This window comes from Antedon bifida, chromosome 9 (assembly GCF_963402885.1).
Source record: "Antedon bifida chromosome 9, ecAntBifi1.1, whole genome shotgun sequence".
NCBI classification, from domain to species: domain Eukaryota; kingdom Metazoa; phylum Echinodermata; class Crinoidea; order Comatulida; family Antedonidae; genus Antedon; species Antedon bifida.
Genome location: NC_136234.1, coordinates 16,700,223 through 16,718,592, shown reverse-complemented (window position 1 = coordinate 16,718,592; position 18,370 = coordinate 16,700,223). Strand labels below are relative to the sequence as shown.

The following is an 18,370-nucleotide window of genomic DNA, read 5'->3' as shown; positions in this document are numbered from 1 at the left end:
TTTTCATTGCATGTATACTTCCAAACTATATACAAACAAACTTTTGAACTTTCAAAATATTACAATTCTTAAACGTTTAAAATGAAAGCTTAAAGTGTGTTTCAACTCTATTGTGTGTATTTGGAAAAAAATCATTGAATTTTTATTCAAGTAATGTTATCCAGACAGTTTGAACTGAACATGACCCATTGGTATAGAAGTTTGAATGCGACATACAATAATGCTTTACATTTTTTAACAAGTTCTCATTTTATTGTTTGTGCAAGTTTGAACAAATCTTTTCTATTGATGACAAATATTCTTTTAAAATTTCTGATGGCCCTTTTTTCAGGTGGCCAAATTATTGGACAGTAAGCGATCCCAGGCCGTTGGTATCCTCATGTCCAGCTTACATGCAGAGATGTCGGACATAGAATCTGCTGTTCTTAACCTTGATACTTCAGTGTTGGATCTAGAAAACCTTGAAGCCCTCTATGAGCTAGTAAGTAAGCCCTCTATAATCTAGTAAGTAAGCTCTCTATGATCTAGTAAGTAAGCTCTTTAGCTAGTAAGTAAGCCCTCTATAAACTAGTAAGTAAGCACTTTATGATCTAGTAATTCAGCTCTCTCTATTCTAGTAAGTAAGAACTTTATGATCTAGTAATAGTAAGCACTTTATGATCTAGTAAGTCAACTCTCTCTAATCTAGTAAGTAAGCCCTCTATAATCTGGTAAGTAAACCCTCTATGATCTGGTAAGTAAACCCTTTATAACAAAGTAAAATAAACCCTTCTATTAGTTAGTAAAAAAGGTATTCTTCTATGATGTATTTTGTTGTAATTGCAGAGACCACAACCGGAAGAGCTGAAACTAATTCAAAAACATTGCAAGAAGAAACCAGATGTATCACTAGACAAACCAGAACAGTATGTTTTAAAAGAAATACATTTTTAATTCGTAGTACTCACTATATAACACATGCATTGGAAAATGCCTGGACATCAATAGTCGTAGGTCACATCCCCATCCTGTTTGTGCAGTACCCGCTGCTTCCTTGGGCTCGAATCTAACTCTAGCCATAAGCTTGGGGTCTAGAGGTATAAACGTCAGCCTAGCAATCTTAAGGACATGAGTTCGATCCAATTCTCATATGTACGTAGTATTACGTCAAGAGTAGGGCAAACATCTGACCAATAACATTTTAGATCAATCAAAATATTAACATACATAACATCATGTTCTTGGGATTATTTTATTCTCCTTCTTTTTTTAGGTTTTTATATGAACTATCGCAAATTCCAAGTTTTGAGGATCGTGTGTTTTGTTTAACTTACCAGGAGATATTTAAAGACAGTCTGCAGGATATAGCATCCAGGGTTAAGAACCTCCATGAAGTTTCAACGGTACGTGTTATGGAGGATCCGGGGTTCAAATCCTGTCTAAAGCTCTATCTACACTATCAAACTTTATGTGACAAAAAAATGTGATGTGCCCATATGGACAGGATGATGTCATATCACTACTATATTTAGGCATATCACTACCATATTTGGGCACAAGTATACACCATTCCGTTTATTATTTGAACTGTATTTTGTAGATCTAACATTTTTCTTCTACCATTCCAAAATGAAGGCTTGCTATGTCCTCCTACTGTATTAGGACAGTGTTTAAATTTGTAAAAATTAGTTAATTTTGTTTACATTTTTTACATTTGATTTTTTTCCCATACGATTATTTGATTCTAAATCTTGCGTACATTGTACTGTAGTAGTAGATTTACTGCAGTAATTGTGATTGGCCGAGCGGTTAAGACAGTGGAACCGTAATTAGGTAGCCATAACATCGACAAGGGTTCAAGGCTCACTTGCTCCATGGTTCTGGTGGTAGAACAAGTCTTCTCGGATAAAGACTATAAACCATAGGTCCAGTGTACACATTTAGCTCATGTGCACTTTAAAGAACCTAATACATCTTTTGAGATGAGTAGGGGTTACCCCAGTGTAATGTGTACACACACAGCCACTGATCATGAACGGGACCTCTGGGAGACCAGTCTTTGACTGAAGTTACCTAGTATAAATAAATGTTAACAAAATTTATAATTTTAATAATAATATATAATAATATAATACATGTTTTTTTTATTTGCAGGTGCTTTTACATAGCCCAGAAGTTGAAACCATTTGTGGAATTATATTGACATTTGGAAACTACATGAACGGAGGTACACTATTTATTTTTAATAATTTAATATAAGACCTCATTACCCCCTTTTTAACAATTTCTTTAGACTGAGAAAGATTTTATTTCTTTTTTATAACATATTGAAATTCCTTTGTTTTTCTTGTAGGTAACAGAACTCGAGGACAAGCAGATGGATTTGGCTTGGAAATATTACCAAAATTAAAAGATGTGAAAAGCTCAGTAAGTATTTACTGTCAGTATACAGAAGTATAAAATATTTAATATTAATACTTAAATACAAGCGGATATTTAGACCCCCCTCTCCCATTCTCTCCCCAGGTAGACCTTACCTAACATACTACCTTACTCCTACTGCAAAAAGAGACAAAAAAGGCATTTCTTGCTCTGATTAATATTATCAACATTTGAGTGATGAATTTAGTGCATGATTTTCAGTTATATAGCGCCCTCTAAGTTTTGAAAAAATTAATCTACAGCGAAGTATTATTTGTAGTCTGACAAACAAATTAAAAAAACACATATTTTGCAGTCAAAAATGTTACTCTGAAAATAGTAAACATTTCTAGATATGTTTATTAAATGAAAAACTTATTTTTCTTTTAATTTAATTAGGATAAAATTTAGAATTTCAGGAAACTTGCATTTACCGTAATTCAAAATGGTTTATTTTCAGAAATTGTAGCATATTTCGTAGAAATATATTTGACTGACTGACTGACAAAAAAAAAATGCAAAATCATTCATCTGAATAGAATTACTTTAAACATGTTCTTTATTATTCTGCTTTATTACAATACTATCTTTTGTTCTATTTTTATCTTTTGAAGTTTAAACATCTTTTTTCTTTTATAATATTAAATTAAGAGTTGGATCATATTATACATTACTCTAAAGATAGATCTTTTGTTTTAATCTAATAACATGATACCTTATATTGGCGTATGTCCAGTTGGAAGTCTTTGTCATAATAAATTTAGCATATGATATTCAATACAATGTTCCGTTTGTTGAAGGACCACCCTTAAATGAAAATTCTCTATCAAAGGACCACTTTTTAGAGGGTTAAAACTTATTAAGGGACATCTTCTCAACTGACCATCCTAATAAGTGTATGATATTTGATACAATGTTCAGTTTGATGAAGGAACACCATTAATAGAATATCCTCTATCAAAGGACGACTTTTTAGAGGATTAAAACTTATTAAGGGACATCTTAACAGATCACCCTAGTAAGCGTATGATATTTGATTCAATGTTCAGTTTGATGAAGGACCACTTTTAAAAGAAAATCCTCTATCAAAGGACCACTTTTTAGAGGGATAAATCTTGTCCACAGAATACCCTAATAAAAGAATGGAAGGGATCCTTCCATGACATCTTTCTCTCAACAGTTCACCAGTGTCCTTTATAACACTGTATTATTATTATCAAACATTTATTTTTCATTTTTTATCTTATTTTTTCAGGAGGATAAGGAAACATTGTTGCATTATATTGTCAGATACTATATAAAGAAATTTGATGAGGTAAGTGTAAAAAATTATTTTGTATTATTTATTTATACTGGATGACCTCTTCAGTTAAAGACTGGTCTACCAGAGTTATGGCTGTGATGTACTAGTATAATGGAGTAACCCCCTACTTGTCTTGAAAGATGTGGTTCACATGAGCTAGATGTGTACACTGGACCTACAGTTTATAGTCCTTATCCGAGAAGAATCTTTCTTTCACCAGAACCATGGAGTGAGTGAGCCTTGACCCGATGTTATGGCTACACAATTACAGTTCCACTGTCTTAACCGCTCGGCCACTCACTCGCTCGCATGAGTATGTTAGTTGGTTAGTTATCCTCTTCATTCCGACTGGCTGTTTGTTCTTCACAAAATGACGTTTCTTTCTTCAGTTCTGTTCATAAAATTTTCCTCCACATTGATTTTAGATCTCCTTCTTTTTCATTTTGATGCATTATGATATCATTTAGCATACAAAATTATGTGCTTGGAATGATAGTACTTTTCCCTCAGTTTAATACCCTTCTTAAAATCCTTTAATGTTCAATCGACTCTCTTAATACCAGACTCTCTGCAAATCAGAAGTTCTCTTTGGGGTCCAAAAGGTCCCAAATTCTTTTTTACCATTAAAACACATTCAGAATACCAGAATTTCTCGAAAAACCAGACGTATTAGTCCAGTCCAAAGCTACGTGTTCAGTATTAGGGAAATGGACTGTACTCCATTTCATCATTCCTTTTCAAGTGACCTTTTTATCTCAAAATCTTGCTCTATTTTTTATCAATTTCTTATTTAAATTCAGTTAAGTCTTTGGAATTTGAATAATTTCTCCATCCACCTCATTTGTAGAGTAGGTAGAATTACGTGGGCAGACAATCAATGTTAATAATGTGATATTTTGCGTCAATTGTTGAGAATTTGATAATCGTATTTGAGAGAAAAATCGGGAACACATTACATTCTTTAAGGTTGTAGAAAGGTTGTGTTAAGAAGTTGTGATTTGTTTTTTATGATGATTATTCATAAACTAAAATTCAAAAACCTTCATAGGGTTTTTGATTGTTTACATTAGTTGTCAAATTATACTTTATTTAAGATTTCAGTAATGATCTAAGGTAGAAAGCACCAGAGGCCGACAGCCTTGCCTCCTTAGTCAAGTCCCATTAACGTTATTGCTTATTTTAACCTTTAGTCATGTTTGTCTTACGGCTTTGTTTTTAATACTAATTTTTTGTAGAAATTAGAACATTTAAAAAAAATCATCAATCAACCTTAAATCACAGAATGGGAAAAAGAAGAATTTTTGTTGCAGTTTCTGTGACGAGTCTTTTTAAAGGGTGAGAGAGTCCGCCTCACACCCAACCCCCATAACTTGGAGCGTAAGTTTTGGACTGAATTTATCCTGCTCTTCACCCACTGACCTGTACGGCTTAGTTAAGCCTACCAGGGGATAATCCTGTTCATGTTTACATATTACTGTATGGCTTCTGGCTGTTGGTTGCGATACTATGCAAGAGCCACAATAGCGCCCTCTATGTGAAGTATCCCTAAAGGGATAATTGATATGTAATCTATACTTATTTATCCTGTGTGTGTTTTTTTACCATGTGATTAACTACGTAGGCCTCTGGTTATTGTTTGCGGTACTAATACATGAGGCATGAGGAAATATCTGTATCATGCTGGGACATTGTCTACTGTAGATTAATGACTAGGATATCTGTGAACACATGGCGGTCAGAAATGCCACATGTTGTCGTTACACTCATCCGAAGAAGCTTATCTTCCCATCTGTGATACTACCATCTGTACAACCAACATACTTGAGCCTAGCCCCGATTCCATCCACACCCTGTGGTAATATCTCTCCAAATAAGGTCTGAACAGGACTAATTTGCAGACGCATTTTATTTGCGGCTTAAGCCTAGCCTATAAGGTTTGATGTCTCCACAGGGATTTGAGACTTTGGCGATGGAATTAAAAGCCTCTTTGGTAGACATACCGACTTATATGTGTTGTGTCAAGCAATTCCTCGGCTTTCGCGTCGTAATCACAAACACCCAATCGTAAATATCTTTCGTTTGGCCTGTCACTGAAATCGGATAAAAAGTTGCAACATCAAAGATTCTTAATCCTATAATTTCCTGTTTTCCCGTTAGACAAAGATTTTAATGTCCGCGGCCGTGTTAATAAATATGCGCGTTTTTCTCATTGTCTGCGTTTATTATCCCTCAAAGGCATCTCCGCGAGTCTATCAACTACTTTCTTGAGTTGTTTTCACATCACCTTCCTTCAATTTGTTTCAATCACCTCATTAACTATTTTTAAATCAATTAGTTATTTGGTAATAACTTTCACTTAATAAGTTCAAAGGTCGTTCAAATTAGACGTAATATGGACATTGATATAGAAGTTTTCTTTTAAATACCTTCTAACTAACGATATTTTATAAATACATTGTAAAAGATATCAATGGTTTTCTTTTGTATGACAAAGATTCATATTATGTTGTCAATTGAAAATTTGAATTCTTTTTAGATATATTGTCCTGTTTAAATATACCATTTTAATGTCACAAATAAGTATTTCTTGACCAAAAATTGGATCAGGAAAAAAAATGATTTACCTGAAAAAACTGTAATTTAAAGCAAAAAATAGTCAAATTGGCTTATTCAAACTCTGATTTTTACTAATCTTCAATTTTCATGTTTTTTACATAAAAACAAATAAATAAAATTCAGAAAAAGCAGTGATGGTGTTAAAGTTTATTACAAATAGGATAGAAAGGTTAGCTTCTTCAGTAGTAAATAGAAATTGTGTATTCTAGTATGAATGTAAAATCCCACATCTATCTTTCAAATATGTTCTTTTTATATTAAACTTTCGTAACTTTAAATTTTATGTCTAACTCATTGCTTTTATGTAAATAAAGGATGACAAATTTGCCGTATTGTCAAATTAATTATGTAAAACAAACGTGATATATATGATCGACCGAAGGCATTCTTACTCAAATATTCTTAGATGTAAAAAATCTAAAACAAAAACAATGAACAAAATCAATTATAGTATTTAACGAGGAGTGAATGTTTAAAAAATCGAGGCATCTGTCAATGCTACACAATCATCAAACGGTGATCTATGAGCTTTTATATGTAGGTTTCTCTTAGGGCGTCTGTAAGCCTTCCACTGTGCAAGTTTAGTAACACCTTCAGCAGCTTTAGTAGGAGTTGACAGGGTATGATTATAGTGGATAATAGGTTTTAGAGTATCCAGCGCCCTAAAGCAATAATTGGAGAAGGTGGAAAGATAATTTACTATAGTAGTATCCTTGTCAGAAAGAACAGTATGTAATCCTTAGATTAACTTGATGAACATACAATACTCATTACTTATTTTTTGCATCCCGTTTTTATTTAATCATAATCTGTAAAGGCCACATGAAAAAAGATGTTGATCGTCCTTTAAAAAAGAAGAAAATTAGAGGTTAATTTTTTGGTAAATCACTGAAGGAATAAAATGTTGTGAATGTTATGTTTTGTGTGTCGGTTTCCCTGTTTGCTTTATTCAAACGCTTGTAAATTACTATATAAACGATCTGAGTATGATTTCTATACAAATAGCTTTGATATGGGACTTTCCCTGTTAATTTTGCCATTACAGATAATTGATAAGAGAACAAAAATTATCTGAGCTGTATTCGGATGTAGGGAGGGAAAACAACTCATTTTTACGTGGCTTAATAGTCTTTTTTTTGTGTGTGTTAATTTTACTTTTTTGTAAAGTGAGAGCACAGAGACATTTGTGTTTATAAAATTCTAAAATAAAATTAAAAATTAATCAATGAAACAATATTCATTTTTTAGGGCTTTCTGTTTTAAATTTCTTTTTTTTTACTATTTTTTTATTTAGATATTTTTTAATAATTATAAAGAAAAAATCAGATCATCTTATATTCTGACTAATCTGTTTATTATGATGTTTGCTATTTTTATGTTTAAAAAATAATATTTTTTTGTGTATTTTTAGAAATATCTAAATGGAAAAACAACAGATTGTTTCCATAATTTTATACTTATTTTTATCTACAAAATACTTGCCTTTAACCTTGATGTTTCTGATTTAGGAATTATTAACAGATCACTACATATTTTGTAATAATTCCGATTTCTTTCTTAGTCTAGATCTGATCTTGCGATCATAGACATATTAAATTGATATAAAATCTTAAGATAGACTAGCCTTTTTTTCTCATTTTTTGATACACAAATTGATTACAAATACAGTTGAACACCTATTAAAGGGACACATTTAAGGACCGAACAAAGTCCACTGAAGAATTGTATTGCCTTAATGTTAAAACATTGTTTCCCCTTGTTCGTTTTTATTGGAATGTGTCCTCTTAGGGTGTCATCTGAATAGGGTGTCGTAATGGAACGGTTTTACTGTGTAAATTGTGAAATATATTAAAATGAATAAAATAAATATTATGGATAAATTATCATTCTTAATTTTATATTGAAAGCATTATTGATTGGTTGATTGATTGACAAACTTATTTTTAAAATTAAAAGAAACCCTCAAAAAATAAAATTTGAATAAAATAATTCAACTGTTTTAAGGCAGACTACCTTTCTATCAAGCATTATAACTTTAAATTGAATATAAATGAAATTGACGATACAATAACTGGCTACATCAAAATGATTAATTTTAACTGAAACAGTAGGAGGTAATTGCCAGGATCTGTAACATAAGATGCCCAATTAGCCTTTCAAAATCATTACCAAGGCAGAGTCTGACACTATTAACCAATGTCAAATCATTGTTTGTTTCTTACACATTTCATATTTCAAGCTAACGCCGCATTAAATAGCACGGCATTGCACCAAACACCATTTCACCATCCACACAGCATGCATCAATTTACCTATTATTATAAAGTCATGCTTATGCTGCATATTTTGGTTACAGCTCAGCCAGTACAAAGCAAAGAAAAAGTAATACAATGACGAATGTTAAGTGCCGTTGATAGCCGCCCTCGTTGGCGCGTCTCCAAACAATGCTAAATTGTCATGTCATCTGAAAGACTTGGAATAGAGGCGCCATCTATTTCGGTTTTTCTTTCATCGTTTGACCACATGGGAGGCACTGTCAAAGGACACTGAACTGTTTCTATAAAGTACTCTATCTTGCTAGGCATGACTTTAATTAATTTCTGGGATAATTTCCAAGAATTGGTAAGACAATATTAACATTTAGTTTGATGATTTTATTCAATGTAATGTTGTTTTTAATGATGTTTTTAAATGAAAAGCCATCATAATTATTAAGATGAATCGCAGTTTTAGAAATCGGTAAAATCTAAAGACATACCTTCCTAAATACCACTGATAAAAATAAGCATTTAAAATCTTAATTTATGTTTGTACATGGTGTACGGTTGCATCCCGGTGGGACTAAACGGCTCAAAGGGTTACAAAACATAGGATTTAATTTCTAGATTATCTTGATCATGACGAAAATGACTTGTTTGTTATAAGAAAATCAATACTGTAGATATTGTAACAATGATTAAATAATTACGCAAGGGAATTTGCAGAGGCGGACCCGCAATACGCCAAACAGCCTGCAGCAGGTACATTGTATCCTTTATAGACTTTACCACAAATACTGTTATTTTATTGACGTTTCATTTTTTGTAACAGTGGCAATGTGCATGTAGTCCTATTTGCAACTTTTCCGAATTTAAAATTATAAAAACGCAACTAAAATTGCAACTAAAATTAAAAAATATATCGTTTATTATAATAGTATTATTATACAGTATTAAAAATAATAATAATAATAAATTAAATTTATAAAGCGCTTCATAATGACAGAAACAAACTCTATGCGCTGTACATAAAAATAACATAAACATCTGGTCAGCTTAATCTAAAACAATCAATAGCAACAATTAAAAAATTGTATTGTACTGTATATACCAAAAAAAATCTTTCAATTTAAACTTGAAAGTGGTCAGGTCAGGTCCAATCTATCCGTCAGATAGACTTTCTTCTATGAATGGATGACTTTAATGCTAGTTGAACAAACCTAGAACGAATGATTTTATAATTTGATGATACAGCATCTCTCAAATCATTCTTTATTATTATTATTTTAAATACATAAGAATGTTACATACATCCAACATCACAGCTTGGAGGACCAAGCATATGCAGGGCAGAACGAGACAAAAAGTACATACAGTAATAGTTAAAAGAATAAGGTAAAAATATTTCAAATACTCTAAATACGGTAATATATGTGATTATAATAGAATATAAATATAGATATTAAACCTGTTAACATTACTCTAAATACAGAAATATTTTAATAGAATATAAATATAGAAGTGTAATTAAACCTGGCAACATTATGAGAAAGAGACGCTCAACATTTAAATTTGATTTCGTCCCAAAATACCAAATGGAAAACATCACATATGGAAACCAATCAGATAATAATATAGAGCATACGCCATCTTATAATTCAATTTGTCTGAGAGCCAACTCAGGGACTCTTTGGTCCACATCTGAGCCTTGACTGGCGGCTCATTTTGCCCTCTTGATCTTCAGGACTGGTCAGTGGTAATTGACCAAACAGATATAATTAAAGTTTGACACCTAGCTAATTATTGGTAGATGTTAAAAGAACATGTATAAACCAAAATGCTTTAATACAGTCTGTATGATTCTTTAGTCTGTGGATTGTGGAACAAAGTCAGATAGTTATTATTATACTTGCCATAATCATAAAAACATGATCTAACCATGATGTGTATTATTATTTTTAAAAACATAGAGAAAAGAAGTATCCCTTCATTAACCCTCTCTTTCTTTCATTCATTTATTGAATTTTTATTTTGCCTGATACAATAGAACCAGTTCACCTATTATTTTTTTTATTTATTTATTTTTTAAGGCTCGACGTCCACCTCAAGATGTTTGTCTTCATCTTTCAGAGCATCTGCCTTCATTCTCTGACCTATTATCATTATATTATATGCATTGTATTTTTCCTTTCCTTTTTTGTCAGATAAATTTTATGAAATGAAATGAAAAATTAAAGAGGAGGACACCTTCTGGACTCAAAAAAGTGTCTAGGCTCTTATTTGAGGTGTCCATTTAGTAAGGGTTGGCCGTAGTGTTAAAACATATATTTCCTTTTCATTTTAACAGGAAAGTGTCTCCTTAATAGGGGTGTCCCCTGAATAGAGAAGTCCCAAAGGAGGGGTTTGAATCATTCCATAAGTCCTTCTCTTCATACAACTGTCTATTCTATCCAGAAAAAGATGCAATTTCGCTTTACAGTTAAAAACAAAAGATTTTCAAATTTAGAATAACAGTTTCCAAGAATTGGTTAATGTATTTGAAACAATGATTTGTCTATTTTAAACATCTGTACCCACTAAGAATATGCTATTTTCAACAATTGAATTACCTCAATACAAGTACTATCACTCTTCTTATTAATACTTATTTTAAAATAGATACTTGAATACTTTTCCTTTTTAATGTGGCGATAGCCAGCAAACAGCGCACAGTGAAAGTCTTTTGAGTTTAAACACTTGACAGATTATTTTCATGCCAATAGTTGTGTAACTAAATACATGTACATTTTCAACTACATATTACAATTTCATTTGTATCAAATTCTTTCAATTTAAACTGTAATCATCGAAACAACGGTGATAAAAAGTGACAAAAGTTGTAACAGCATTTAAAAAAAGTACAGTACCTTGACTCATACTTTAAATGATTAAAATACCTGTAAGTGTTAAATACAAATAAAGAAATAAAGAATTTAAAATGATCGTGTTAAGTTTTTAAGAACATTTTAAGTTGAGATAGCCATCAGAAGCCAAGAAGTCTGTTAAAAATCGACGTTTTATAATCGGGACAATTCACTAACTTGTTTAATTTGGAAGACATGTCACTAACTTCTTATTCAAAATTTACCTTAAGGCGTTTTTGCAGATTTGTAGAAAGGAATTTCACCTTATGGATACCATCTAGATTAAAAAAGATTTAGTTTTTATTACGGGGATTTGTTTAGATGGATTTATTTTCAATGGATTAAATTAGGCCTATTTGAGGTTCAGCTTATAGATTCTTCGTTTTAATCAAGTTGATTTTTTATTTAAATATTTTCGATTAAAATTTTCAAGTTTGTCTCAAAAAAAGATATGTGAAATGTAAACAAAATAAAACTAGTTCTTTAATACAGTACAGTAGTTTTATATTTTAACATTTAAGAAAAAAAAAATTATTTTATAATTAACTGTTTATTTCTTTAGCTTTAATGATAAATAGTTGTTGACAGCTAACCCAAGTCTATTCAGGACACACTCATATTAAAGATGCATTGTCCCCCAAAATCATGAAAAAAAATGATTTATAACATCAGACTTTTAATAGCCCAGTTTGCAGTTTTAATGAATTTATTCACTTCCATAGAAAAAAAAAATATTTCACTTATAAAACAACAAAATAAACAGTTAAATGTGCCTTAAATTACAGCTTTTTTAGATAAATAATTTTTTTTTCAATCCAATTTTTGGTCAAAGTGAATATTCTGTGTGACATTAAAATGACATATTTAACAACAAAAATAAAATTCTTCAAGTCACTTATAAAACGACAAAATAAACAGTTAAATTTGCCTTAAATTAGAGTTTTTTAGATAAATAATTATTTTTTCAATCCAATTTTTGGTCAAAGTGAATATTCTATTATGTGACATTAAAATGATAAAATAAAATTTTTCAGGGGGACAATTTAAAGGGACAATTGTGTCCTGAATGTGGCCCTTTAATAGAGATTCTTACTGTATTATTCTTTGAAGTTAGTTTCATTAACTTTAAATGAACTTTTGCTTCAGAAAATAAACCGTATGTATCCATCTATCGATTCTCTTTAAAAACAAATTCTGTTTAGAAATTAATTAAGTTGTGTACAGTATACAAGTAATTAATTTCTTCAAGTTATTTAACAAGAAATCTAGTAACTACAATTTATAAGAAATCTCTTAATAAAAACAAGATTACTGTATCCACCAATTATCTTTTATGAGTGGTTCGCTTCCAGAGAGACTATAGCAACCGTAAAATATATACTATTTCCATGAACTGGCCTCACAACAAGTTTAAAAACTATCGACGTTGAGGTCGTTTTAATTACATTGCTTTGGAGAAATCGTTTATCGGTCTGAGCATCATTATTTTATTATACTTGTGTCTCTTTGTTTCAGAATGCCGGCACTGAACTAACGCATCTTCCCATACCGGAACCGAGTAAAGTGACGAAGGCGACACTCGTTAAGTTTGAAGATGTCGACAAAGATCTTAGGAGTGTACGGCGTGATTTGAAAGGTGATTATGACCCCGTTTGTTTGTCTATCTATACTCTAGAAAAGCAAGTTAAATTGCAAACCAACATATAACTATTCTTCTTGGATCCAAACAGTTATAAAATAGGAAGAGAATCTCCTGGCCAGAAATGTTTATCAAATCAAACATAGTATTTGATTCAAAGAATTTCTAGTGATTGACACAATTCTGTGACATAGCATGTACAGTAGTACTAGTAGCTTGCATCAACGTCATAATCCTGTTTTTGTGGTTGTAATCCTGAGTAGTAACTAATTTCTTTGATTTTCTCAGGATGGTAAAACAATGTCAATGTCTTGTAATAAGATTGTATTACTTCCCCTTTTGTAATTAAGTAATTAATTAGCAAGTTATCATGTCGTGTTCTGAAATATTTAAAATTATAACGGTATTTCTGTTTGATTGGTGCTCATTTGAACAGGATTTTGTAAGGGAAAAATTCAAATGAAGTTTTCCCTTTTGATGAAATAATTAATTTACAGAAAACAATTTTGAAACCTCTCTATTAGACTCCTGGTTCAGGGGAAACCCTATCCAGGCGATCCAGGGGACACCCTCATTGAAAGGACACCGCTATTAAAGGGAAACCTCTATTAAAGGGACTTGGACACCTATTTAAGGGATACTTTTCTGTGATGTAGCTAATACAGTTTTGTAAATCTGGTGAATAGGATTTTGCATTGGAAGAATTTCATTTTCTTTCGCTGCTTTAAAATTATTGATGTAGTGTGGAGGCACTGAATTTTGAAAGTTAGCAATTAAAATTCCTTAAGTTTGTGCTCAGACTGTTTGCAACAGGCAAACCAGTTCAGAGACACATATATCTTAGAATTCAGACAACATAATGAATTAAATACATCAAGAAATTAATTTTCATCACTTTTTTCAGATCAAAATCTTTGAGTAAGTGCAATTATTTTGGCTAGAATGTATTACAAAATGACCTAAGGTTAATATTTCTATTAGAATAGCTATATTTAGAATATTATAGAAATAGTTTGCAGACCTTGCCCAGCCTTCATAGCCAACCACAGCAATTTCAGACGCGTCCGTCAAAGCCTGAATTCGTTAAAAAAATTATTACAAATTATAAATAATAATATTTATGCAGCAGTATTAAGTATTATTATTTTGAAACTACAGAAGAAACCCGCTATTCAAGGGACACCCATGGTAAGGAGATACTACTTTCATCTACTAATAATATGATAGGATGGGGGTAGGGGACATCCTTGAAGATGGACCGAAGGTACCTCATTAATAGAGGTTCAACTGTATAAGAGAATAGTGCCATCTGACCTCTCTTATCCCATTCATCAATAATAATCAATTAATCAATAGTTATTTAATCAATACATTAATAATCATCAATAATTCAATCATGTTCAGATAAATTCAAATGTTTTTTTTTGTTTGTATAATTGAATAAAAGGTTCAACTGTTTAAGAGAATAATGCTATCTGCCCTCCCCTATCCCATTTATCAATAATAATCAATTATTTAATCAATACATTAATCATCAATAATAACCAATCATGTATAGATAAATTCAAAACTTTATTTTATTTGTTTGTTTGTATAATTGAATAAAAGAAAATATTAGGATTATTTATTGGTAGTGGAATAATATTCCCCATTTATCATTTTGACATCAATCAATCAATCATAGATGATGTCAGGTGCAATCAGATAAAATGAGATAAATTGCTACTTCATTGACATTTATTGACACTAAACATTCAACCAATCAGACGGCGTTTTGACAGTTCAAGGGCATTATTATATTTGCTATAATATCACAATTCCATACAGTCTATCAATAAATTGTTTTACCAACTTGTTGTCAGTCTTTTCCAATGTAAAAGTGAAAGTTTTGTTGTATCTTGAACTCTTCCAATACAGGAATCCCTTTTAGTTTGTCTGAAAGCGCCTGTATCTGCTTCATATCCTCAAAATCTCTGTATCATGTGTGGTGGCTAAAGTGTGAGGGGAATCACCTTTCTGTTCAGAAAAAAATTTAAAAAAATTGTGACCACAGATGGTCTTAATGGCTTAAATATCGTAAATTTGCTTTTAATGCAAAAGAACAACACATATACACCGAAATTCAGTTATCTTTGTACTGGGAGAAAATGTGGAAAACCGGAAGCACGATGTTAGGCCAGGAGACGAATCTAAAATACGGGAGTATCCCTGCCAAAACGGGAGTGTTGGCTAGTACAGTATGCTATATAGTACTTTATGGATGGACCATATAAAAATGTCATTACCGTATTTATTACCCAAAATGCATTTAAGTTGGACAATGCTCAATTGAGCAATATGTAAATGAGAGTGAGAGATTTTTAGCAGGATTACTCAAAAAATTATCGCCCGATTTTCATAAGATTTTTAAGGATGGTTTCATAGCTGTATATGAACACGTCATTAAATTTTCATATGCCTAGGCAGAGGCTTGCGCTCTGTGTGTGCCATTCTAGTTAAGACCGTTTTTTTTTATATTTTATTTACTGATTAATTTTTTATTTATTTGTCAGGATGTGATGAGCGTGTTCAAAGAGTAGTGGAGACATCGGCAGAAGAGTATCTCCAACCTTTCAAAGACAACTTGCAGAATTTTGTGCTGAGTGCTAAGCTAGAAGTACAAAACCAAGAAGAATTGATTATTAAAGCCAAAGAAACGTAAGTACAAAACATTATTAGCCTATACTATCAAACTTGTTTGACAAAAATACTGTGATGTGCCCAAATATGGTAGTCAACGTCATCATGTCTATATATGGGCAATCACATTTTTTTTCCACATAAAGTTTGATAGTGTAGACAGAGCTTAGGATAAATTCACAAATATTCTACAAATCTTGAAATTTAAAAGTATATAATAATGATTGTACTGTATTCAGTAAGTAAAAACAATGTTTATTGCGAACAAAATAATTTATCATTCTTACAAACAGAGACAATAACTGTATGTATTTGCAAATATTATTTATATTCGAAATAAAATACCACATTTTTGAAATGTAAATATTAAATTACTGGATCTGTGAAGTATTGTGAAACTAAATTATGAGCTATTTGAACACAACATGAATGTCTTTAGTTTAAGTTTATAAGCTGCAAGAATACTGTACACTAAAAAGCGACAGAGCGTTCTGTGCATGCTCACAAACCAATCAGTGTTGTCATAGCTCAGTTAATATCACTTCTGTACTCTTTGTATTAAATTGTGAGACAATGCAGCTATCACTATGCGCATCGGTTTTCAATTATGCGCATGTATTTGTTGCGCTAAGTTTGTTGAAGTCTTTGACGTTTTACGCCCAGACTCTAAGGTGTTTTTTTTTTGCACCCGAAACAATAATTTGGGGCTCTGCTGCAACTTTATACTATTTGGAATTTTAGACTCACTGAATTGTGATTCGACAAGTAGCTTGCTGGTGTTTCATTTTAGGAATTTCTTAAAAACTTTTTTCGATTGTTTAGTGCTTTTTGCTTCAACTTATTATACATCACTATTTTGATATTTAGACAAGTGAATTGTGGTTCCACAAGTAGTTTTAATTGATGAGTTTCTTAGAACTTTACTTTTTTCCTTGCACCCGTCACAAACAAACCGCAGACCACAGTGTTGTCAATCTGTCAAGAGAAGCATTCATTTATATTGTTTTACATCAAACTAGTTGCTTTCCTTCATGTTTACTAAGACCTAACAGGTGCCATATTGGCGTACTAATGAAATCCTTTAGCTTCTCATAACTAGGCTAAATAGCTGAGGGTTCATTAGTAAAAAAATCTTGCAATAGAGGGCATAAGGTTCATTATAAATCATTATAATATCACATTTGATTCAACCGTTATGTGTAAGTGTTTGTATTTGTGACAGACTTGTAGTGATGTATGATTGTCAAGAAAAGTACAGACCACAGCAATTCTACTGTTCTTAAAATATTCCAATGTTTTGTACTTTTTTTATATTTATTAACAATATTATTATTATTTAATATCTACAGTACCTTAAAGTAGCCTTGCATAGGATCAAAGTTTATTAATTAAAGTTATTCAAAGTTTGCACTCACTCTGGCATTAAATAATTATCCTGTCGGTCCAGTACCATCTGCTTCCTTGGGCTTGAAGCCATCAGCGCAAGCTCAGTGGTCTAGGGGTATGAACGCCAGGCTTGTGATCTGGTCGTTGTTCAAACACCACCCAAGAATTCTCGGATGTATTTATATTTAAAATGTAGATACAGTACTGTATTCATATATCTTTAAGATGATTAAACTGTTTACACCATTAAATTATAAATGTACTGTATTCATGTTGCTGTACTGATTCTGGTAGTACATATTGGGTCAAGGGATGGGCTTATACAAATGCTGTGGGCTTGTACAAGAGGACCAGTTACAAATGTATTTTTGTGTCGGCATGGATTATCTCTCTCACGAAAAGCACTTCCCGTTTGAAAATGACTTCTTAGCAGATTTTGGAGTATGCTCGTGTAAGGGGAACACATGTAGTTAAGCTATGTCTAAACTACCAATCTTTATGTGACAAAAAAATGTTATGTGCCCATATGGACACAATGATGTCATATCGCTTGAGCATATCACTACCAAATTTGGGCACATCACACTTTTTTGTCAAACTAGTTTGAGCTTTAGTGTATGTGTCAATCATTTGGAATGATAAGAAGTTATGACTGGGCTTATAAAAATCCACATTACTTTACGAAAAAATTACATATTAAGTTTATATGAATTGTTTGAGAAACATTATGCAGCACTCACTTGCAATTTGCATTTTCTAGTTACTATATTTTGTAGTAAACATATCACTATGTTAAATTGATTATACAGTGTACAGTGTGTCATACAATGAATATTTCTGTGAAAGTGTTAAAACAATACTGTTTTTACAAGATAATAAATCAAAAACAAAATATTTTAATCATAAAATCAACAAAAACCTAAAAAAAAAACCAAAAAGAATTTGTCATAATTGGTACTGGTCCCTGGTAAAAACTTAAGGGACTTAAACACATACAAAAGTATAAATTATCAACAAGCTGTTACTAAAATCCTCAAAATGTACATAAATCTAGTGTTTGTAGCATTGAGACTCCCACTCATCTTAAAGCATGTAAATGTAAAAACAAAATATTTTAATCATAAAATCAACAAAAACCTAAAAAAAAACCAAAAAGAATTTGTCATAATTGGTACTGGTCCCTGGT

The 18,370-nt window shown here is 31.5% G+C and overlaps 1 protein-coding gene across 2 annotated transcripts in view; it reads left to right on the top strand.

Annotated features, from left to right (window-relative positions):
- The window catches only part of LOC144851612 (uncharacterized), a 52,792-nt gene that overhangs the window by 25,500 nt on the left and 8,922 nt on the right, over positions 1-18,370 (top strand). For both annotated transcript variants that reach the window (XM_078709155.1, XM_078709154.1), the window contains 8 exons: positions 332-481; positions 826-905; positions 1,253-1,382; positions 2,134-2,206; positions 2,333-2,406; positions 3,656-3,715; positions 12,996-13,116; positions 15,672-15,816. In XM_078709155.1, the coding sequence (XP_078565281.1) occupies positions 332-481; positions 826-905; positions 1,253-1,382; positions 2,134-2,206; positions 2,333-2,406; positions 3,656-3,715; positions 12,996-13,116; positions 15,672-15,816 (833 nt within the window). The remainder of the gene's footprint in view (positions 1-331; positions 482-825; positions 906-1,252; positions 1,383-2,133; positions 2,207-2,332; positions 2,407-3,655; positions 3,716-12,995; positions 13,117-15,671; positions 15,817-18,370) is intronic.